Source organism: Salmo trutta, chromosome 28, assembly GCF_901001165.1.
Source record: "Salmo trutta chromosome 28, fSalTru1.1, whole genome shotgun sequence".
Lineage (NCBI taxonomy): Eukaryota > Metazoa > Chordata > Actinopteri > Salmoniformes > Salmonidae > Salmo > Salmo trutta.
Genome location: NC_042984.1, coordinates 14,545,620 through 14,570,567, shown reverse-complemented (window position 1 = coordinate 14,570,567; position 24,948 = coordinate 14,545,620). Strand labels below are relative to the sequence as shown.

At 41.3% G+C, this 24,948-nt stretch overlaps 1 protein-coding gene across 1 annotated transcript; it reads left to right on the top strand.

The window, feature by feature from the left end:
• ada (adenosine deaminase) lies at positions 1-24,807 on the top strand. Its single transcript, XM_029718775.1, has 11 exons — positions 1-132; positions 9,434-9,495; positions 10,082-10,204; positions 16,606-16,749; positions 17,009-17,124; positions 17,943-18,067; positions 19,220-19,291; positions 21,276-21,377; positions 23,547-23,614; positions 23,812-23,941; positions 24,210-24,807. The coding sequence occupies exons 1-11, from the start codon at positions 88-90 to the stop codon at positions 24,312-24,314; spliced, it is 1,092 nt and encodes a 363-aa protein (XP_029574635.1). The 5' UTR covers positions 1-87; the 3' UTR covers positions 24,315-24,807.
• Positions 24,808-24,948: the final 141 nt, after the last annotated feature.

Sequence of the window (24,948 nt, the reverse complement as noted above, 5' to 3'; positions counted from 1 at the left end):
ACGCTATTCGAGTCCTGGGCGTGACAAGCTTGAAGTTGCGCCTCTCATTCTGTGCTATCAGCACTTTCACATTCACCGGCAGACACAATGGCAGAACACTTGACTGAACACATAGTATTTAACAAACCAAAGGTAAGTTGTATTTGACGACTAATATATCAGGCAAAATGACAGTTGCATTAAATTATTCATTATCCTATTATTCCTCCTCAACCTTGTCACCATGTAGGCTGTACTTCGTTCCGTAATGATAGGGTTTGACGACGCTCTTTCATTTGTTTCTAAATTCTAAAATCAAGGAAACACGTGGTTAGAAGAAACGAAAAGTAGAAAGGGAGCGTACGCTACTATTGATGAACTGTGTGCGGTTCCTGTAGCCTATTCATTTGCATCAATACAGCCAAACGTTTTAAGAAGATCCTAACTAGATGCATTTTCTATTGATACATTTTCTAAAGTGTTGTGTGGTATTTTCACACTCACTTGGGTTTTACATAGCATGTAATACGTTGAGCATTAGATAACATTTCACTGAAATTATGGATAAGCATTGCCGCCTCTTTCTATAGGCAGACTAAGCGCGCTAGGCGGAGGGCATCAGGTTAGAGCGTCAGTATATTTCCACTTATGTCAGTCACTCAAAGCTTTTACATTACTAGGTGAGGTAGTCTAGCCAGCTATCTAACCCTTGTATGAGGCCTAATCATCACCAAATTACCAACCAGGGACGAACGGCAGGAAAAATGTTCTCTGCCCCATGGTAAAAATATTAATAATTGCAGATTGCTTTTAAACTGAAACACAGCCTCCCGACCAAATCTCGCCTAGCGCCCCCGAAAGGCTAGAGGCGGCTCAGGGTGGTGGGATTGGCAGGTGCATTTACTGGTGGAGCCAGATTGATTGATGTGTCAAGCCCATGAAGTCTACTGGCTGTGTTTAGAGCGTCAAATAGACTAGGGGTGACACTGTAGGCCTATATAACACATATATACCATTGTTTAAATATTAAATGGTGGACAAATGCATCAAAAACCCCAGTAATAAGATAGTTTGGCTGTTAAAGCTGCTTTGTTTTTGATTATAAGCAGTAGGCTACTCTACTTGTTTCAGTGTTGCCTTTTTAAACTGATGTAGGGGGTAAATGAATCTTGGTTATCCAAAAGTAATGTCTCATTTAGAATCTGCCCACAAGAGATTAAGGGTAAGCAAGCTGCTGTCTGGGTATCAGGAAGATATTTTATTGTTCCATTATTCAGAGACAATGGTAATGTGGTTGTTTTTGCTGTCAGAATCCCCAGCCCCAACAAACAACGTACAGACAACGTACAGACAACGTACAGACAACACACAACGTACACACAACGTACAGACAACGTACAGACAACACACAACAGGCTGGGAGCAGCACAGGGTCAGCCACAGAGCAGTGACCCTGGAGCAGGTTAGGGGTTAAGTTTCCTTGATCAAGGGCACATCCGCAGTAGGTAGAGAATGCCTAGTGAGTGCTCGATTGATTTGTATGTATTATGGATCCCCATTAGTTCCTGCCAAGACAGCAGCTACTCTTCCTGGGGTACAGCAAAATTAAGGCCAGTTATACAATTAAAAACATTACATTACATTTCACAGCACATCAAGTGGGTTTCCTCAGGCCACTACTCTACTACCACATATATACTGTGTGTGTGTGTGTGTGTGTGTGTGTGTGTGTGCGTGTGCGTGCGCGTGTGCGTTGCTCGGACATGAGGACATTAGTTCAGGAGGCCAGGGGTAATAAAGACATAGTTCAGGGCCCGTGTTCATGAAACGTCTCAGAGTAGGAGTGCTGATCTAGGATCAGTTTGACCTTTTTAGATCATTATGTATAACATGGACAGGAGCGACCTGATCCTAGATCAGCACTCCTAGTCCGAGACACAAGATACTGGCCCAGGGGTAAGAAAGTCTTCTTGAACATATACCACCCTGAAGCACCTGCACACAAACAATAGTGCCCTTTGGAGTCATGGTCCTGAGTCAGCAGAACATGCACATTGGGAGGAGCTGATAGCTGATAACAAGAAGCGTAATGTGTGTGTGTGTGTGTGTGTGTGTAGACAGGGATGGACAACCTTGAAGAGTGACTTTGAATGACATTGATAACATCTTGATTATCTACCAATAACTGAATGTATGGGACGTGATGAGCCTGAGCTCAACTATCCATGCAACAGAAACAGAACTATGTGAAGTTATGTAATGACTATAAATTACACATGTCACATTGTTTGAAAATTAAGTGTTGTGCAGTAATCATGGCTGTTACGTAAAGTTGTGTAATGATGGCTGTGACACAAACAAAATAAGGTTGTCGTGCTGTTATAGACACATTTATAACAACAAGAACACAGATGATTAATAACAGTTTATTCCATTACATTTATACCTGTTGATAGATGAAACAGGTTAAATGCTTTGTATTGGTCATGGTTAGTAAAGTAGGAAAACACAGAAGAATAGCCCATGAGGAAATAAGTTGTTACTACAATGCCAGAAGATGACTTCATCCGTAAATGACTGAAACAGCTGTCATAGATCTGATCTGTGTATGTATTTAAACACTGTCCTCTTCAAGACTCTACACACACGCACACACATGCAGGGAGGCAAACACATACAGTTGAAGTCGGAAGTTTACATTTTTCACAATTCCTGACATTTAATCCTAGTAAAAATGCCCTGTCTTAGGTCAGTTAGGATCACCACTTTATTTTAAGAATGTGAAATGTCAGAATAATAGTAGAGAGAATGATTTATTTAAGCTTTTATTTCTTTCATCACATTCCCAGTGTGTCAGAAGTTTACATACACTTAATTAGTTTTTGGTAGCATTGCCTTTACATTGTTTAACTTGGGTCAAACGTTTCGGGTAGCCTTCCACAAGCTTCCCACAATAAGTTGGGTGAATTTTGGCCCATTCTTCCTGACAGAGCTGGTGTAACTGAGTCAGGTTGTAGGCCTCCTTGCTTGCACATACTTTTTCAGTTCTGCCAACAAATTTTCTATAGGATTGAGGTCACGGCTTTGTGATGGCCACTCCAATACCTTGACTTTGTTGTCCTTAAGCCATTTTGCAACAACTTTGGAAGTATGCTTGGGGTCATTGTACATTTGGAAGACCCATTTGCAACCAAGCTTTAACTTCCTGACTGATGTCTTGAGATGTTGCTTCAATATATACACATAATATTCCTGCCTCATGATGCCATCTATTTTGTGAAGTGCACCAGTCCCTCCTGCAGAAAAGCACCCCCACAACAGGATGCTGCCACCCCCGTGCTTCACGGTTGGGATGGTGTTCTTTGGCTTGCAAGCCTCCCCCTTTTCCTCCAAACATAACAATGGTCATTATGGCCAAAAAGTTCTATTTTTGTTTCATCAGACCAGAGGACATTTCTCCAAAATGTACGATCTTTGTCCCCATGTGCAGTTGCAAACCGTAGCCTGGCTTTTTTATGGCGGTTTTGGAGCAGTGGCTTCTTCCTTGCTGAGCGGCCTTTCAGTTTATGTCGATATAGGACTTGTTTTAATGTGAAAAAATATATACTTTAGTACCTGTTTCCTCCAGCATCTTCACAAGGTCCTGTGCTGTTGTTCTGGGATAAATTTGTACTTTATGCACCAAAGTACGTTCATCTCTAGGAGACAGAACACGTCTCCTTCCTGAGCGGTATGACAGCGGCGTGGTCCCATGGTGTTTATACTTGCGTACTATTGTTTGTACAGATGAATGTGGTAGCTTCAGTTGTTTGGAAATTACTCCCAAGGATGAACTAGACTTGTGGAAGTCTACACATTTTTGGCTGATTTCTTTTGATTTTCCCATGATGTCAAGCAGAGGCAGGTGAGGTGTCTGTTTCTCAAACTAGACACTCTAATGTACTTGTCCTCTTGCTCAGTTGTGCACCGGGGCCTCCCACTCTTTCTATTCTGGTTAGAGCCAGTTAGCTATGTTCTGTGAAAGGAGTTGTACACAGCATTGTACGAGGTCCTCAGTTTCTTGGAAATTTCTCGCATGGAATAGCCTTCATTTCTCAGAACAAGAATAGACTGACGAGTTTCAGAAGAAAGTTATTTGTTTCTGGCCATTTTGAGCCTGTAATCGAACCCACAAATGCTAATGCTCCAGATACTCAACTAGTCTAAAGAAGGCCAGTTTTATTGCTTCTTTAATCAGAACAATAGTTTTCAGCTGCGCTAACATAATTGCAAAAGGGTTTTCTAATAAAATGATAAACTTGGATTAGCTAACACAACGTGCCATTGGAACACAGGAGTGATGGTTGCTGATAATGGGCCTCTGTACGCCTATGTAGATATTCCATAAAACATCAGCTGTTTCCAGCTACAACGGTCATTTACAACATTAATAATGTCTACACTGTATTTCTTATCAATTTGATGATATTTTAATGGCCAAAAATTGTGCTTTTCTTTCAAAAACAAGGATATTTCTAAGTGGCCCCAAACTTTTGAACGGTAGTGTACATATCCATTGCTATTCCAAAGTGGACTGAATAGAGATGCAGTAACAGTCATGTGAGACCTACACCCTGGACATGTTTTCAGAGTCAGTGTACAAAGTGGTTGTTGACAAAGAACCTTAGCAATGCATTATAGGCACACTGTAAGGCAGAGGAGGCTGAGTACACGTGGGGGGGAAATGATTGCATCACTCTGCCAAGAATTGCAGACAGATGATGAGTGAGTGCATGGGTGGATAATGTGTAATGTGCTGGAAATTGAATAAAACATGTGTATTGACTTAGTGAAACCTAACACAAAAGATAATGGTTTTGTGAGACAAGATTACAGCTGCTGCGGTAAGTTCTTAAAGGCAGTTCAGTGTACTTTGATGTAATTTTCATCGGGTGAGTAGAACACTATGTAGCCTACCTCAGAGCTCTAAATTTTAATTTAATATAGCTACTGTATGTATGGAGTGTTTAGATAGGCTCTACTTTTTTCCATATGGAACTAAATGTTTCACAGGAACAGAGTGTTTCCTTAAATTCCATAAGGTGACATCTAGTGAGAAATAGTTGTTGTGTTCAAACAGTTAGAGTTCAACCTGCATGCTACCGGTTGCAAGGCAATTATACAGTAGACCAATTCTGTCCCAAAGATTGTACGCGTATGTCCAAGAGGTTGTGCTAGAAAAGCATACCACAGGGTCAGTCTATACTGTACATTCACATAGTTGATTGTGGACAGTAAATTGAGATGAGATGGCGCCGACTGAGATGGTCGCCTCGCTTCCCGTTCCTAAAAAACTATGCAGTACTTTGTTTTTTTATGTATTATTTCTTACATTGTTACCCCAGGAAATCTTAAGTCTTATTACATACAGCCGGGAAGAACTATTGGATATAAGAGCAATGTCAACTTACCAACATTACGACCAGGAATACGACTTTCCCGAAGCAGATCCTCTCTTCGGACCACCACCCAGGACAATGGATCTAATCCCAGCAGCTGACCGAAAACAACGGCGATGCAGAAGGGGCAGATGGAGAGGTCTTCTGGGCAGGCTTCGTAAACGGGCACGTCGCTCACCGCTCCCAACTATACTACTCGCCAATGTCCAATCTCTTGACAACAAGGTAGACGGAATTTGAGCAAGGGTTGCCTTCCAGAGAGACATCAGAGACTGTAACATTCTCTGTTTCACAGAAACATGGCTCTCTCGGGATATGTTGTCGGAATTGGTCCAGCCACTGGGCTTCTCCATGCATCGCACCAACAGAGATAAACACCTTTCTGGGAAGAGGAAGGGCAGGGGTGTATGCTTTATGATTAACAGCTCATGGTGCGATCATAACAACACACAGGAACTCAAGTCCTTCTGCTCACCTGACCTAGCATTCCTTACAATCAAATGCCGGCCATTCTACCTACCATTCTACCTACCCCTCAAGCGAACACCAAGACGGCCCTCAAGGAACTTCACTCGACTCTATGTAAATTGTAAACTATTTACCCGGAGGCTTCATTTATTGTAGCTGGGGATTTTAACAAAGCAAATTTGAGATCAATGTTACCTAAATTTTATCAGCATATTGATTGCACGACACGTAGGTCTAATACTCTCGACCACTGCTACTCTAACTTCCACGATGCATACAAAACCCTCCCCCACCCTCCCTTCGGGCAAATCCGACCACGACGCCATCTTGCTCGTGCCGGCTTATAGGCAGAAACTCAAGCAGGATGTACCAGTGACGAGAACCATTCAACGCTGGACTGACCAATCGGAAGCCACGCTCCAAGATTGTTTTGATCACGCGGACTGGAATATGTTCCAGTCAGCCTCAGAGAATGACATTGATCTATACGCTGACTCGGTGAGTGCGTTCATAAACAAGTGCATTGGAGATGACTTAACCACGGTGACTATTAAAACCTACCCTAACCAGAAACCGTAGATGGATGGCGACATTCGCAAAAAACTGAAAGTGCGATCCACCGCATTTAACCATGGAAAGAGGTCTGGCGATATGGCTGAATATGACAGTGTAGTTATTCCCTCCGCAAGGCAATCAAACAAGCGAAATGCTGGTACAGGGACAAGGTAGAGTCGCAATTCAATGGCTCAGACACGAGACGTATGTGGCAGGGTCTACAGGAAATCACGGATTACAAAAACAAAAACAGCCACGTCACGGATACCGACGTCACGCTTCCAGACAAACTAAACACCTTCTTTGCCCGCTTTGAGGATAATACAGTGCCACCATCGCAACTCGCTAACAAAGTCTGCGTCCCCTACCCCCCTCTCCTTCTCAGTGGCTAACGTGAGTAAAACATTTAAACATGTTAACCCTCGCAAGTCTGCTGGCCCAGACGGCATCCCTAGCCGCGTCCTCAGAGCATGCTCAGACCAACTGGCTGGTGAGTTTACGGACATATTTAATCACTCCCTATCCCAGTCTGTTGTCCCCACATGCTTCAAGTTGGCTACCATCGTTCCTGTACCCAAGAAGGCAAAAATAACTGAACTAAATGACTACCACCCCGTAGCACTCACTTCTGTCATCATGAAGTGCTTTGAGAGTCTAGTCAAGGATCATATCACCACAACCTTACCGGCCACCCTAGACCCACTTCAGTTTGCATACCGCCCCAACAGGTCCACAGATGACGCAATCGCCAATGCACTGCACACTGCCCTATCCCATCTGGACAAAAATAATATCTATGTAAGAATGTTGTTCATTGACTACAGCTCAGCATTCAACACCATAGTACCCTCCAAGCTCATCATCAAGCTGGAGGCCCTGAGTCTAAACCCCTCCCTGTGCAACTGGGTCCTGGACTTTTTGACGGGCCGCCCCCAGGTGGTGAAGATAGGAAACAACATCTCCACTTCACTGACCCTCAACACTGGGGCCCCACAAGGGTGTGTGCTCAGCCCTCTCCTGTACTCCCTGTTCACCCACGACTGCGTGGCCATGCAAACCTCCAACTCAATCATCAAGTTTGCAGACAACACAACAGTAGTGGGCTTGATCACCAACAATGACGAGACAGCCTACAGGGAGGAGGTGAGGGCACTCGGAGTGTGGTGTCAGGAAAACAACCTCTCACTCAACATCAACAAAACAAAGGAGATGATCGTGGACTTCAGGAAACAGCAGAGGGAGCACCCCCCTATCCACCTCGAAGGGTCAGCAGTGGAGAAGGTGGAACGTTTTAAGTTCCTGGGCATACACATCACAGAGAAACTGAAATGGTCCACCCACACAGACAGTGTGGTGAAGAAGGCGCAACAGCGCCTCTTCAACCTCAGGAGGCTGAAGAAATTTGGCTTGTCACCCAAAACCCTGACAAACTTTTACAGATGCACAATCGAGAGCATCCTGTCGGGCTGTATCACTGCCTGGTACAGAAACTACACTGCCCTCAACCACAAGGCTCTCCAGAGGGTGGTGCTGTCTGCGCAACGCATCACTGGGGGCAAACTACCTGCCCTCCATGACACCTACAGCACCCAATGTCACAGGAAGGCCAAAAAGATCATCAAGGACAACAACCACCCGAGCCACTGCCTGTTCACACCACTATCATCCAGAAGGTGAGGTCAGTACAGGTGCATCAAAGGCCATCAGACTGTTAACATTTAAAAAAAAACAAATTTACATTTTAGTCATTTAGCAGATGCTCTTATCCAGAGCGACTTACAGTAGTGAATGCATACATTTCATGCATTTTTTTACAAATATTTTTTATTTTTATAATTTTTTTGCACTGGCCCCCCGTGGGAATCGAACCCACAACCCTGGCGTGCACACACCATGCTGGCGTTGCAAACACCATGCTCTACCAACTGAGCCTCAGGGAAGGCCGTCACTAACAGGGAAGGCCATCACTAACTCAGAGAGGCTGCTGCCTACATTGAGACCCGATCACTGGACACTTTAATAAATGGATCACTAGTCACTTTAAACAATGCCACTCTAAATAATGCCACTTTAATAATGTCTACATGTCTTACATTATTCATATCACATGTATATACTGTATTTTACACCATCTACTGCACCTTGCCTATGCTGCTCGGCCATCGCTCATCCATTTATTTATATGTACATATTCTCATTCACCCCTTTAGATTTCTGTGTATTAGGTAGTTGTTGGGACTTGTTAGATTATTTGTTAGATATTACTGCACTGTTGGAACTAGAAGCACAAGCATTTCACTACACTCACATTAACATCCGCTAACCATGTGTATGTGACCAATAAAATTTGATTTCATAAATGATACCTCAAAGTATACTACCTTGACAGCCTAATGCTGATATTTGTCTGTCAAGTCCTTGGTTTCCTGTCATACCAATGTCAGTAGCAGGGGTCATGTTACACCGTAATTATCACACTCATGGTAAACTCGTTATATAATAACCATAATGGTATTCCCTTCAGGAGCCAACCTGTCAGACACGTTACGAGAAGATGATAAAGATGGTTTCGATCTTTTCTGCTGCTGTTCTTGGAAGATTCATTTCCCTAACATTGCCTATAATTTTCACATTCTCAATCTCAACCAGTGTGTGCCTCGGACTCTCACAATATTACAAAAAACGATACATAAAAATACCTTCCCTTTACAATCGAATCCCATGGTCATGGTTAATTTGTTGTAACTCAGGCTTGGGGTGACCACAGTCAGTCTGCCCTGTAGTCAGCTGGTGTAATAGCGGACAAGATTTAGCACTTTCATTTGTCAGTGTAACTCCTGGCTAGAAAAAGGGCCAGAGCACTCAGTTGCTCATCTTTGGCATCACTGGCCTTTTCACTGACTGCACGATGTTTGGTGCCCAGTCATGCGGACTGCGTATTAAAGTACATTCTGTTTTTTATTATAATTCTTTTGTCATATTATTATCTTCAGATTGAGCTGCATGTGCATCTTGATGGCGCTATCCGAGTGGAGACGATCTTAGACGTTGCCGAGTAAGTTCATAAACCTGTTGAGTTCTTAGCATTTTTCTTTTAGTTAAATAATGTGTTAAAATTGGTTTTGCCAGTTGTCTTGAATCATGAATGACCAAGTACCCTTGACAAAAAGGCTGTTTAGGTTCAAGTGACATACAATGTTCTTCAGTGTTTGTGTTTGGAACATGTAGGTCTAGTTATGGGGCTCTTTTTGAACTCTTTAAGTCCTTAATATAATAAATTGAAATAATAATAATAATAATTTTATTTGTATAGCGCTTTTCAATACAAGTAACAAAGTGATTCACATAAAATAATCAATTAAAATCACTAAGAAACAAACAAAGATAGTAGGTAGGAGAATTCAAAAAAAACATTTAATTAAAATAATACATATAAATAATATATTAAAAGCATCTTTATAAAAGTGTGTCTTCAGCAGGGATTTAAAAAGAGGCATTAAATCTGGCAGTCCATTCCAAAGTCCAGGGGCCCTAATGGCAAATGCCTGGTCTCCTTTCATTTTCAACCTAGAGAAATGAACATTGAACAGCTGTAGCTAAATATTGCTGAATGTACTTTTAAAGTCCTCTGTCTGACCCAGGCGACGTGGAATTACCCTGCCTGCATGCACAGTGAAGGAGATGACACACATCTGTGTGGTGCACCAGCCTGCCACGCTCACAGAGTTCCTCGGCAAGTTTACAGAGTACATGCACATCATTGCGTAAGTACCCTGAACATAAAGATAGATATGAGATAATTAGATGCTGACTACTGTACTAACCACCTGAGCTTTTGGTTTCATTTACATTTTAGTAATTTAGCACAGTGGTTCCCAAACTGTGAACCAACTTTTTTAAGGAACTCTGCCCGGCTTTCAACTCACTCTTGAAAGTTGTAATAGTAGAATGCACAAGGTGCAATTTGTAAATTGGGTAGTGCATCACCAGTTCCTCTTGTCATGTTAGTCATTGCATACCTTAGAGAGATATTTATAACTTGTCAGAAATGTCCAGATCAACTAGCCCACATCAGCTAACGGTGCTGGAAGGGTGTTTCTCGATGCTGGAAGGGGTTTTCTTATCATTATCACAGAGGGGTTATCTTATCATTATCACAGAGAGGGGTTTTCATGGACCTAGATCTATTTGTGCCAATAGCATAACAATGACCATAGGAATTGGTAAAACAGCAAAAACAGATCTGGGAACAAGCTAAGGACGTCAAACTCAAGAGTGAGAGTTTGACAAATATCTTGATAAATGAGTGTCAGAGTTAGTTTACTTCATACTGGTAGTGTTACAGGATAGGAGGGTCTCAAGAAGACGAGAGAGGGAGAGAGAGAGAGAAAGACACAGGGTATAGAGGAGATGGACCCACTGGTTGCCCTCTAGGTTACAGAGAGCTGGTTGTCCCATCCACCAAACTACCAGGTGTGAAAAAGGGAAGGGACTCAGGGGGTATGCTAATTTGGTACAGAGCAGACCTACAGTAACTCCCTCTATTAAATTAATCAAAACAGGAACATTTTACATTTGGCTAGAAATTCAAAAGGAAATTATCTCAATAGAGAAAAATGTCCTCCTGTGTGCTACCTATATCCCCTCACTAGAATCCCCATGCTTTAATGAAGACAGCTTCTCCATCCTGGAGGGGGAAATCAATCATTTCCAGGCCCAGGGACATGTACTAGTCTGTGGCGACCTAAATGCCAGAACTGGACAAGAACCTGATACCCTCAGCACACGGGGACAATCACCTACATGGAGATTACAACATTCCGCCCCCCTAACTACGACAACGTAAACAACAAAAACAGGTCACAATTCCTGCAGCTCTGTCGCATGCTGGGTATGTACATACTCAATGGTATGCTTCGAGGGGACTCCTACGGTAGGAACACCTATAGCTCATCTCTTGGCAGTAGTACTGTAGACTACTTTATCACTGACCTCAACCCAGAGTCTCTCAGAGAGTTCACAGTCAGCCTACTGACACACATATCCGAACACAGCAAAATCATAGTCTACTTGAACAGAGCAATACTCAATCATGAGGCATGAAAGCCAAAGGAACTGAATAATATTAACAAATGCTATAGATGGAAGGAAAGTAGTGTGGCAATCTACCAAAAAAACAATTAGACAACAACAAATTCAATCTCTTTTAGACAACTTCCTGGACAAAATGTTTCACTGTAATAGTGAAGGTGTAAACTTGGCAGTAGAAAACCTAAATAGTATATTTGACCTCTCAGATTCCCAATCAAATCTAAACATTTCAAACAGAAATCCGAAGAAAATGAACAACAATGACAAATGGTTTGATGAAGAATGCAAAAACATAAGAAAGAAATTGAGAAATCTGTCCAACCAAAAACATAGAGACCCAGTAAACATGAGTCTACGCCTTCACTATGGTGAATCACTAAAACAATAAAGAAATACACTATGGAACAAGAAAGAACAGCAGGTCAGAAATCAGCTCAATGTAATTGAAGAATCCATAGACTCTAAACACTTCTGGGAAAATTGGAAAACACTAAACAAACAACACAAAGAGTTATCTGTCCAAAATGGAGATGTATGGGTAAACCACTTCTCCAATCTTTTTGGCCCTTTAAAAACCTGTTGAGGCTAGGGGGCAGGATCTTATCCCGGTATTGGGATTCATTGTCATGTGACCATGGCGGGGAATTCAAAACTGCAAGAGAAATCATTTCAAATAATCAAATAATCAACTATTTTCCTCCATTTGAAAGATATATCTCCTAAATCTAACCACGCTGTCCGATTTTCAGAGGCTTTACGGAGAATGCATAAAGTTAGGTTATGTGAGGAGAGTACATTGACAATAGCTGCGTGTAATGTTTAGCCAATTCAAAGAAGGGCATCAACAGACAGAAAACTAGCTAGAATTATGCACTTACCTTTGACAATCTGCATCAGATGACACTCATAGGACATTATGTTAGACAATACATGCATTTTTGGTTCCATCAAGTTCATATTTATATCCAAAAACAGCATTTACAGTCGCGGTGAAATTCAGAATTTTTTTCGGCTCGAATGCTCCCAGTGAATCCAGCGTTACAAATCACGGAATTACTATTCGAAAACATTGGTAAATTATAATATTGTCATTCAAAGAATAATATATTATCATCTCGTAATTGCTACCGAATGGCCAGATCTCAAAATAACTTTACTGGGAAATCACATTTTGCTATAAACTGGGTACTATGCTAACAACATAAGCTAAGCTATAAGCTAAGCTAAGCTAAGCTAAGCTATACCGTTAGCATTAGCATCATCTAATATCGATAATAACATTCTAAATATCCCCTTACCTTTGATTATCTCCATCAGAAGGCGCTGCCAGCGATCCCAGGTCCAGAACAAATGTGGTTTCTTTTGACAAAGTTCATAATTTATGTCCAAATAGTTAGCGTTCAGTAGGCTCCCACAAAATGAGGTGGGCAGTGTAAAGTCACGCCGAAAAGCTAAAAAAAACCTAGTAAATAATCTATTTATGTTTGTTCAAACATGTCAAACGTTGTTTAGCATTAATCTTTTGGTCCATTTTTAACGTGAAACATCAGTAAACATCAGTAATATTTTCACACAACCTATCAAGTGTCTAGAATAAACGATTATGACAAAGACACTCTTCTCAGATTCATGCGCAGGCGCAAAAAATGAAGTGATGACGTGTCAACTTGTAAGCATTCTAATTCGGTCTGTATTCATGACAGATGCTTCCAACAACTTTCTAAAGATCGTTGACATCTAGTGGAAGCAGTAGGAGTTGCGAACTGAATCCTTTCTCACTGTGGTATCTATAAAACAATGACACTAAATAGTACAGTCACAAAATTCTCATTTTTTTAAATCTATTTTTCACAGGTTTTTGCCTGCAATATGAGTTTTGTTATACTTACAGACACCATTCAAACTGTTTTAGAAAATTCAGAGTGTTTTCTATCCAAATCTGGTAATAATATGCATATCCTAGCTTCTGAGTTGGTGTAGATGGCAGTTAAAAATGGGCACATATTTTTTCCAAAATTCTCAATACTGCCCCCGTAGCCCGTAGAGGATAACAAAGAACAAACAGCAAAAACATATACATGATCAAATACAAATCTTAGAATCAACTATTAAAGACTACCATAACCCACTGGATTCTCCAATTACATTGAATGAACTACAGGACAAAATACAAACCCTCCAACCCGAAAAGGCCTGTGGTGTTGATGGTATCCTCAATGAAATTATAAAATATACAGACCACAAATTCCAATTGGCTATACTTAAACTCTTTAACATCATCCTTAGCTCTAGCATCTTCCCCAATCAACAGAAGTGGAGACAAATTTAACCGCAATAACTACCGTGGGATATGCGTCAACAGCAACCTTGGGAAAATCCTCTGCCTTATCATTAACAGCAGACTCATACATTTCCTCAGTGAAAACAGTATACTGAGCAAATGTCATATTGGCTTTTTACCAAATTACCGTATGACAGACCACGTATTCACCCTGCACACCCTAATTGACAAACAAACCAAAGCAAAGGCAAAGTCTTCTCATGCTTTGTTGATTTCCAAAAATCTTTTGACTCAATTTGGCATGAGGGTCTGCAATACAAATTGATGGAAAGTGGTGTTGGGGGAAAAACATACAACATTCTAAAATCCATGTACACAAACAACAAGTGTGCGGTTAAAATTGGCAAGCACAAACATTTCTGTTATCAACAGTTACATGGTGTTGGAAGTCGAGAGTCTATGTACTTGTATGACGGTGATTCATTGGTGTTGTTGCCAGCAATGCAATCAATAAGCTTTTAAAGAACACTTAAGACCAGTCTTGATTGGTCTTCTTCCTGGTTACTGAGTGGATGTAATGCAGGAGCAGGTCATGATGCAGGCAGGTGTGTCTGTGGCAACCAACTGAATTTACAGTCTAATTGGTCATTATAGATATCGTTTCCATTACAACACTACCTTATGTTTAACCCTAAAGCTATCAACATATTTCACATTTTGACCCCAAGATGGTACTTTTGAAAAAAGCAACAATCATAGTAAAATCTAACCTCAAATTTCACCCACTGCTGAAACTAAACAATGTATTAAAAGACAACATTTTCTGTGATGGTTCAGCTCCATACCAGACTAACCAGTAACTTTCCACAACCAGTGGTGGAAAAAGTACCCTATTGTCATACTTGAGTAAAAGTAAAGATACCTTAATAGAAAATGACTCAAGTGAAAGTCTCCAAGTAAAATACTACTTGACTAAAAGTAAAAAATTATGTGGTTTAAAATATACTTAAGTATCAAAAGTAAACGTAATCGCCAAAATATACTTAAGAATCAAAAGCGAAAAGTATAAATCATTTCACATTCCTTATATTAAGCAAACCAGACTGCACCATTTTTTTATTTTAATTTACGGATAGCCAGAGGCACACTCGAGTGAGTCTGCCAGATCAGAAGCAGTAGGGATGACCAGAGATGTTCTCTTGATAAGTATGTGAATTTGACCATTTTCCTATCCTGCTAAGCATTTGAAATGTAACAAGTATTTTTGGGTGTCAGGGAAAATGTATGGAGTAAAAAGCACATTATTTTCATTAGGAATGTAGTGGAGTAAAAGTATAAATAGGAAGTAATGTACAGATACCCCAAAAAACTACTTACTACAACACTTTAAAGTATTTTTACTTAAGTACTTTACACCACTGCCCACAACCAGTATGAAAAGTATGACCAGTGATGACCCAATGATGGTTTGTAATAGCAGCCAGGGAAGCTGCTAGCTGGCAGTTATGCTGAATGAAGCATTCTTTAGCAAGGCCTTCCCTTGAAAAGCTTTGTTGTTGCATCTGGTGCTTCCCCCCTACACGACAACAACATGGGGAACTTGCTAGCTGTGTTTGGCTCATGCAGAATTGTTGTGTGTGTTGGCGGATAGACCGGCACAGAGGGGGGTCACAGGGGGTTAGGGGGAGGGACAACAAGCATTCAGACCAGGCATGTTAAAACAGGCATTCACATCTAGTGTAAATGCTGGTCTTTTTTCCAAAAGTCAAAAAGCAACAGAAAGGGAATTGATGCTAGATATATCTGTTCCACTGAGTTTGCAGACATTTCCCACCCCTCCAACCAAAATACCCATTGCTCCACGGGGACTTTTACAGAAATGTGTACTATATAACAGAATGATATGTACTCAAAATCAAATGAAAATTACAAATGACTATAATATTCTATTATTCCCTATGTCAGGGTTCCCAATAGGTGGAACTCAAGCCAAATATATATCAATTATGATTTTTGTTGTTGGACATAAATGGCTGTAAAATCCCCAGGAAATCAGCTCCAAGTTATTTTAATTTAGGAAATATGTCAAAAACTATATATGTTTGGGCTTCTTGCGGTCAATTTGCAGTGTAGGTCTACAAATTATTTTGCCCCAGGACCATCCACTCAAAAAAGAATTGGCCCGCGGCTTAATTTAATTGGTGGCCCCTGCCCTATGTCATCCCTCAAATACTGTACACAGGCTGATCTTATGTCCTTTACCTTCATTATCATACAGGGATAATGATAGTCATCTTCTCCTACTGACAGTCAGTCATATTGGCAGTAGCAGTGAAGGGCTCAGTGCCAGTCAAGTTCAGGTCAGGGGTCACAGGGAGCATTGGTTCAGCCACTTGGCCCTCTCTGTGACAGTAATAGTCCTCCTGGTGTGGCGTGCTGAGGATTTACCATCAGATTACCCTCCTGCCATTCAGAGAAACACTACCATGTAATACCATGCAATACCCAGTACTAACCCTGTAATACCCTGTTACTAACCCTGCAGGCCAAGAGGGAAGAGACGCAAAGAAAAGTGGGCTGTTCCTAGAACGTTTCCTGTACTTTATGTGTCGTAAATTGAAATATAGCTTCTTCCAACATCTTCATTTGTAACTGGATGAGCATAATGTGATGAAATCTAAAGCAAATGTAGGGCCTTTGCTGGTGACTAATACTATTCATTACCTGCCATAGTTGAGTAAATATTTATGTTGTTTCTCTTGGGCTTCCTCTGATTTTCTGTGACCTTTCCAGTGGCGACAGAGAGGCGATCAAGAGGATAGCCTATGAGTTTGTGGAGGACAAAGCCAAAGAGGGGGTGATCTACGTTGAAGTCAGATACAGCCCACACTTTCTGGCTAACACTGACGTAGAACCCATTCCATGGAACCAAAAAGAGTATGTAGATGATACTATATGTTTCTGAGCCGGTAAAGTAGCTGACAGAAAAGCATGCCTTTGAACATACTGTATGTGTGATTGATGTCACTTTACTATATGGACATGCGCAATACAGTTCTTTGAGTTACTTGTGCTCTCCAATTGCAGTCTTGTATTGGTCATGTAGGTATCTGTTCTTAGAGATAAAAAAATGTGACATCGCAATGCATTGAAGAGTTCTCTGTGTGTTGGTTTCACTCTGTCTCTCTTCCCCCAGAGGTGACTTGAGCCCAGATGAGGTTGTTCGCTTGGTGAACCAGGGTCTGGCCGATGGAGAGAAGGCATTCAACATCATAGCCAGGTCCATTCTGTGCTGCATGCGCCACATGCCAAGTAATGCCCTCACGGTCCTGTCCTGTCTGTCTGGCCCAGCACAGCCCCTCCTTATTGACTGCCTCTGTCTGTTTTCCTGTCTGTAGTCATCTGTCTATGATCCTCATCACACTAAGTTGCAGGCCAAACATCTCCCAGTGAAAAATACTCGCTATACTTCCTGTTTTGGGCATCGTCTGTCTTTTTTCATTCCATCCCCACTCAATGTTGATCTATATGTGAGGATAGTGTGATGCTGTGCTTATTATTGAGTTTTCACCTTAGCTAATGTCACCATTTGCTGACCCTAATGCAGACAGTAAAAAGGGGCTCATTTGTGTAAAATATCACTGAATTAAAAATTGCAAGCCAAATCTCCTATGCTAGAGTCCAGAATAGAGCCAGCAGTAAAGTAATTTGGTTGTATGTAACTTTCTGACTTCACAGAGCATAGTATCTGTTTTTGTTATTACATGCAACAAAATACAAGTGGCTACTTTAGGCAAACATTCCAGTGAACAGTTTTCTGTTGTCAGTATTTTATTTTTTGTATTTTGTTCTGCTTTTGTTAACGTTAAAGTTTGGAACTGAACAATTTGACCTTTACAACCATTGCTTTCCACCAGCTTTCACGGAGATGCTTGACATGATTCACAATGTCTCTCATTCGCAGCAGCAGATATTCAGATAACCTTTAGGTCATAGATCTAGCATGAAAACATTTCACAAACATCCACACAAATCAAACATCCTGCATTTTATAACAACCTGTCTCTGGGTCTTTGACCTCACTGGGTTGCTGCTGTCCTGTAATAAATGTGTGTTGTTGCGTTGCACAGGCTGGTCCATGGGCGTGGTGGAGTTGTGTAAGAAGTACAAGAAGGATGGAGTGGTGGCTATTGATCTGGCAGGAGACGAGTCACTCAACTGTGAGGCCTACCCAGGACACAGGATGGCCTATGAGGTAACTTACCACTGCCCAACTTTGAACCCTCGTGTTCAATTCATTCTGTATGTGCTGTAGGCAACTCTTCCATGCATGCATGGTTCATGGCCACGATACAAGACAATAGGTAGCCTCAGCAGGATATGAGGCTAACCACTTTCCTACTGAACGCTATCATGCAGCATACCATGCTCGTTTTTATTGCTTAAAAAGGTGGCAGATCACCCTCCAACTTGCACAAGAATTTAAAATGTGTGACACAATGAATATATATATATATATATATATATATATATATATATATATATATATATATTCACATTTGACACTGTTGGCTACCCGTTGTCAGATAACAGAGTTAAAGTACAACCGATCTTTATTAGGGCTATTGCAGAACCTCAGACCTTAAAAGGCCTACAATTGGTTGATTTGTTTTATAACTAGCCAATAATTTGCACCTTATCATTATAACTCATTAACTCTATACATATACCCAGAAATGGAGACCTGAAGGTCGCTTTAGACAAACAGTTGGAGAGGTCTGCAATTTCTTGCAACAGAAAACTCTCTCAAGAACAATAACTGAATCAGTGAAACTATTCACCGTGTTCCTGATGACCAAAGTATGCCACTTAAGTGTTTCAGCTGCATAGTTTGTTCCATCTCTGGTGGTTCCTGAATTAAACACACAGCCATTCAATCATTCCCCCCAGGATAACATCTGGGAACACTGTGCTAATGTCAACCAGTGGCTGAAGTGATAAATGTGGACATCTGTTTAAATCATTAGTGACGAAGTCCAGTTCCAAACACTAGGAGTCGGATAATTAACATGCTCTTAGTAGCGTGCCACACTGATACTAATACAGACAGTTATGACTGTACAAGCTCTAGATTCAGAGGTCTTAAATTCTAAGCTGGGTTTTGTCAAAAGCAGATCTGACATTTCTCAAATGTTTGCGAGATGCAATTCTTACCAATCTAGCCTTTGGCAAAAAATAACACATTCTCTTTACCGAAGCATAAACTCTTGGAATCATGGTATGACTATGTTCATCCATGTATAATGACAGTTTCAAGACAATGGAAGGTATTTCAGTCGGGACTCACGGTCAAAGCAAGATGTTTCTCATGTTAACTTGGTGTTGATGTGAGTGACCTTGTTGACAGGAAGCAGAGAGATGTGGGGTCCACAGAACAGTTCATGCTGGAGAGGTAGGCCCTGCCTCTGTGGTGAAAGAGGTGAGCTTCCCTTTCCTGTACAGCCTTTGTGGACTATTAAAATTTCTATGACAGTTCAACTTGACCGAAGACTACCTCTACTTCTCAACACACAACAGCAACACCTACAGTACCAGTCAGAAGTTTGGGCACATCAACACATTCAAGGGTTTCTTTATTTTTACTCTTTTCTACATTATTATTCTACAGTGAAGACATCAAAACTATGAAATAATACATAGACTCATGTAAACAAAGTGTTAAAACAAATCAAAATACATTTTATATTTGAGATTCTTCAAAGTAGCCACCCTATAACTTGATGACAGCTTTGCACACGCTTGGCATTCTCTCAACCAGCTTCATTAGGTAGTCACCTGGAATGCATTTCAATTAACATGTGTGCCTTGTTAAAAGTTAATTTGTGGGATTTCTTTCCTTAATGCGTTTCAGCCGATCAGTTGTGTTGTGACATGGTAGGGTTGGTATACAGAAGATAGCCCTATTTGGTAAAAGTCCAAGTACATATTACAGCAAGAACAGCTCAAATAAGAAAAGAGAAACGACAGTCCATCATTACTTTAAAACAAGGTCAGTCAATGCGGAAAATTAAGAACTTTGAAAGTTTCTTCAAGTACAGTCTCAAAAACCATAAAGCGCTATGATGAAACTGGCTCTCATGATGACCGCTACAGGAAAGGAAGACCCAGTGTTACCTCTGCTGCATAGCATAAGTTCATTAGAGTTACCAACCTCAGAAATCGGCAATTGGCTGCACCTCAGATTGCAGCCCAAATAAATGCTTCACAGAGTTCAAGTAACAGACATCTCAACATTAACTGTTCAGAGGAGACTGCGTGACTTCATGGTCGAATTGCCGCAAAGAAACCACTACTAAAGGACACCAATAAGAAGAGACTTGCTTGGGCCAAGAAACACGAGCAATGGACATTAGACCGGTAGAGAACTGTCTTTTGGTCTAATCAGTCCAAATTTGAGATTTTTGGTTCCAACCGCCGTGTCTTTGTGAGACGCAGAGTAGGTGAACAGAATCTCTGCATGTGTGGTTCCCATCATGAAGCATGGAAGAGGAAGTGTGATGGTGCTTTGCTAATGACACTGATTTATTTAGAATTCAAGGTACACTTAACCAGCATGTTAACAAGCAATATGCCATCCCATCTGGTTTGTGCTTAGTGGGACTATCCTTTATTTTTCAACAGGACAATGACCCAAAACACACCTCCAGGCTGTGTAAGGGCTATTTGACCAAGAACGAGAGTGTGATGAGTGCTGCATCAGATGACCAGGCCTCCACAATAACCCAACCTCAACCCAATGGAGATGGTTTGGGATGAGTTGGACCGCAGAGTGAAGGAAAAGCAGCCAACAAGTGCTCAGCATATGTGGGAACTCCTTCAAGACTGTTGGGAAAGCATTCCAGGTGAAGCTGGTTGAGCGAATGCCAAGAGTATACAAAGCTGTCATCAAGGCCAAGGGTGGCTACTTTGAAGAATCTAAAAACATTTTTTGTTGTACACTTTCAGTTACTACATGATTCCATAGTATTGATGTCTTCACTATTATTCTACAAATGGTGAAAATAGTACAAATAAACACTTAATGAGTAGGTGTCCAAACTTTTGCCTGGTACTGTACGTCATAACGTCTCTCACCGAACTGTTATCATGTTAGAAGTGACACTGCGTTGTGAAAACATATCTCCCCTTTTATAAGAACGTAAATACGGTTTGTATGTCAGATAGAAACAAGTAAAACAACTGAGTACACAGAGCGCACTAGTCTGTTCATCACTTTCAAATATCACGTCACCCTGGAATTCTTCACTAGCCTATGTGAATTACTTTCTATGGAAGCCATATTTCTAAAATGTCAGGCAACTATGCAACCAAAGACAGCATGTTGCCAGGAATAGCCAGTAGGTCTGTTCGTGAGAGGATTTTGACAAAACTGCTTGATGACCAGTATCTCATGACTTCTTCAGGCTGTGGAGGTCCTGAAAGCAGAGAGAATAGGACATGGCTACAACACACTGGAGGACCAAGTGCTGTACAAACAACTCCTGGAGCAGAATATGCATTTTGAGGTAAGAACATACACATTTATATTTCACCTGTAATGTAAAGTAACATTAGACTTTGTACACACAGAATATTACATGATGTATGAGCATACCTCAAAACAAGGCAAATAGATCCTACCATGAATGGAGAGGCTATAAGGACACAGCTGAAGTTTAAACTGACTAGCAAAAATCTAAAAACTGACCTTTACGTTAAACCTAACCAAATCCTTAACCCCGACTCTAACCTTAACCTAATTTTAATACTTTTATGAAATAAAATATCAGTTTGGGCATCAGGTTGTGGACTTAAAGCCTTTTCCTACCATGAAGGCAGCTAGTGCAATGGCCTCTGGTGGTCATGAAGAGACATTACACAATCGTTGTGTCCCAATTAATTGCTCCTTTCTCCCAAAGGGTCTACTAGTTTACTTTCCTACATGGATTTAAAGTAAAATGACTGGTACAGTGCATTCGGAAAGTATTCAGACCGCTTGTCTTTTTTTCACTTTTTGTAACGTTACAGCCTTATTCTAAAATGGATTAAACAGGTTTTTTAGAAATTGTTGCAAATTCCAGCCAGAGCCCGGACTTGAACCCAATCGAACATCTCTGGAGAGACATGAAAATAGCTGTGCAGCGATGTTCCCCATCCAACCTGATCGCTTGAGAGGATCTGCAGAGAAGAAAGTATTATATATATATAATACTTTCTTCTCTGCAGATATTTTCTCTCTCTCTCTCTCTCTCTCTCTCTCTCTCTCTCTCTCTCTCTCTCTCTCTCTCTCTCATATATATAGAATACTTTCATGGAATACTTATAAGTATTCAGACCCCCTTTACTCAGTACTTTGTTGAAGCACTTTTGGCAGCGATTACACCTTGAGTCTGACGCTACAAGCTTGGCACACTTGTAGTTGGGGTGTTAATCCCATTCTTCTCTGCAGATCCTCTCCAGCGATCAGGTTGGATGGGGAACATCGCTGCACAGCTATTTTCAGGTCTCTCCAGAGATGTTCGATCAGGTTCAAGTCCGGACTCTGGCTGGGCAACTCAAGGACATTCAGAGACTTGTCCCGAAGCCACTCCTGCATTGTCTTAACTGTGTGCTTAGGGTCATTGTCCTGTTGGAAGGTGAACCATCGCCCCAGTCTGAGGTCCTGAGCAGGTTTTCATCGAGGATCTCTTTCTGTACTTTACTCCTTTCATATTTCCCTCGATCCGGACTAGTCTCCCAGTCCCTGCTGCTGAAAAACATCCCCACAGCATGATGCTGCCACCACTATGCTTCACCGTAGGGATGGTGCCAGGTTTCCTCCAGAGGTGACGCTTGGCATTCAGGCCAAAGAGTTCAATCTTGGTTTCATCAGAACAGAGAATCTTGTTTCTCATGGTTTGAGAGTCCTTTAGGTGCCTTTTGGCAAACTCCAAGTGGGTGGTCATGTGCCTTTTACTGAGGAGTGGCTTCCGTCTGGCCACTCTACCATAAAGGCCTGATTCGTGGAGTGCTGCAGAGATGGTTGTCCTTCCGGAAGGTTCTTCCATCTCCACAGAGGAACTCTGGAGCTCAGTCAGAGTGACCATCGTGTTCTTGGTCACCTCCCTGACCAAGGCCCTTCTCCCCGACTGCTCAGTTTGGCCAGGCGGCCAGCTCTAGGAAGAGTCTTGGTGGTTCCAAACTTCATCCATTTAAGAATGACGGATGCCACTGTGTTCTTGGGGACCTTCAATGCTGCAGAATTTTTTGGTACCCTTCCCCAAATCTGCCTTGACACAATCCTGTCTCGGAGCTCTATGGACAATTCCTTCAACCTCATGGCTTGGTTTTTGCTCTGAGAGGTGTATGCCTTTCTAAGGTATTTCCACTTTGTCATTATAGAGTATTGTGTGTAGATTGAGGAACAAAATCATTTAATCCATTTTAGAATAAGGCTGTAACGTAACAAAATGTGGAAAGTCATGGGGTCTGAATACTTTTCCGAATGCACTGTATATGGAAAATCCCCATAGCCAATACATTTATTTTAAACTTGTGGGGAGTAGTGAACATGTGCACACTTCAGGAGGAAGGCGAGCTTATTGGGAGGCAACCAAGAACTAGTCTCCTCCACTAGCCATGTGTCCGACTACAGCCTAGAATCCTGGCAGACAAGGCTACTGTTCTGTAAGGAAGGAATGCTGTGTGATTTTCAGGTGTGTCCCATATCCAGCAAACTGACTGGAGCCTGTGATCCAGACTTCACCAAGCATCCTGTCATCACGTAAGCCATCTTTCACTACTCATCATATTCTATGAATGAAACTTCTTCTGATAAAGTTTCAACAACCCAATTCCATAAAGATTGTAACAGGCTTTTGGAAGCAATACCTTTTTTTTTTTACCGTTTCATTTTTGTCTGGGTTTACTTATCCCCTCTGAATGACGTATATGTGTGTGTGTGTGTGTGTGTGTGTGTAGCTTCAGAAAGGATAAGGCCAACTACTCCCTGAACACAGACGACCCTTTGATTTTCAACTCCACCCTGCACTTAGACTACAGCACTGCCCAGAAGTACATGGGCTTCACCGAGGAGGAATTCAAGAGACTGGTAAGAAAATACATTTCAACTCTTCCTATTTGGCTTGGCAGCTCAATACCATTAAATATTTAGCCTGGTCCCAGATCTGTTTATGCTGTATAGCTAACTCCTATGGTTGTTAACATGACAATTAATGACCAAAGGAGTTGGGAAGACCGCACAAACAGATCCAGGACCAGGCTATGAAATACTATGCAACTGTTGATCATACCATGAAATACTACAGTATACTCTTCCCTGATGGTTTAATAAGTCTCTTTCTCACCTCGTTTTTCAGAACATAAACTCCGCTAACTCCAGCTTCTTGCCTGAGAAGGAGAAGAAGGATCTTGTTAACAAGTTGTACGAAGCCTATGGAATGGTGGAGAACACAGGCTTTTAAATGAAGTACTGATCAGAGCTGCAACAACAAGAACAACCCAGGCACCAACCACTTTGCCAAGTAAGATAGGTCCTATAGACTATTTGATTCGTCATGCCAACAACTTACATTTCCTTTGGTGGAAATAGGGTTCTTACCCCACATTTTAAAATAAATTGGGAATGCTTCAGGTAAACCAGCTCTATAACAAAAATTGTCAAAAATGTAATGTTGTAATCCTAGTTGTGAGCACTAGGTGGCGTACTCTATCTACTGCTGTACTGTTCTCACTTGGTGGAGAGTAAAGCCTACTGAAGTGGTCTTACCGTTTTTAGAATAACTTCTGTAAGATGTTTTTCTCTGAGATAGATTTAGAGTGAAATATTTTGTAATTTTCTATTTTTTGCATTTTACTAATTGAAAAGCAGTTCCATTTAATACATTTCTTCCATTGAGGACAATGACGTTAAAATACGAGCAACATCTACAATAAAAACGCTTTTGCATCTTAAAATTGTCATTATTGAAGGAGTATCAGAATCAACTGCAATATGGACCTTACCTCACTATGGACAGTTTAGTTCAAATGTAAAACCACTTGAGTGGCAGCTCTTACGGAGCAGCAGCATATCTGACTGGAAAAGAACACACTGGA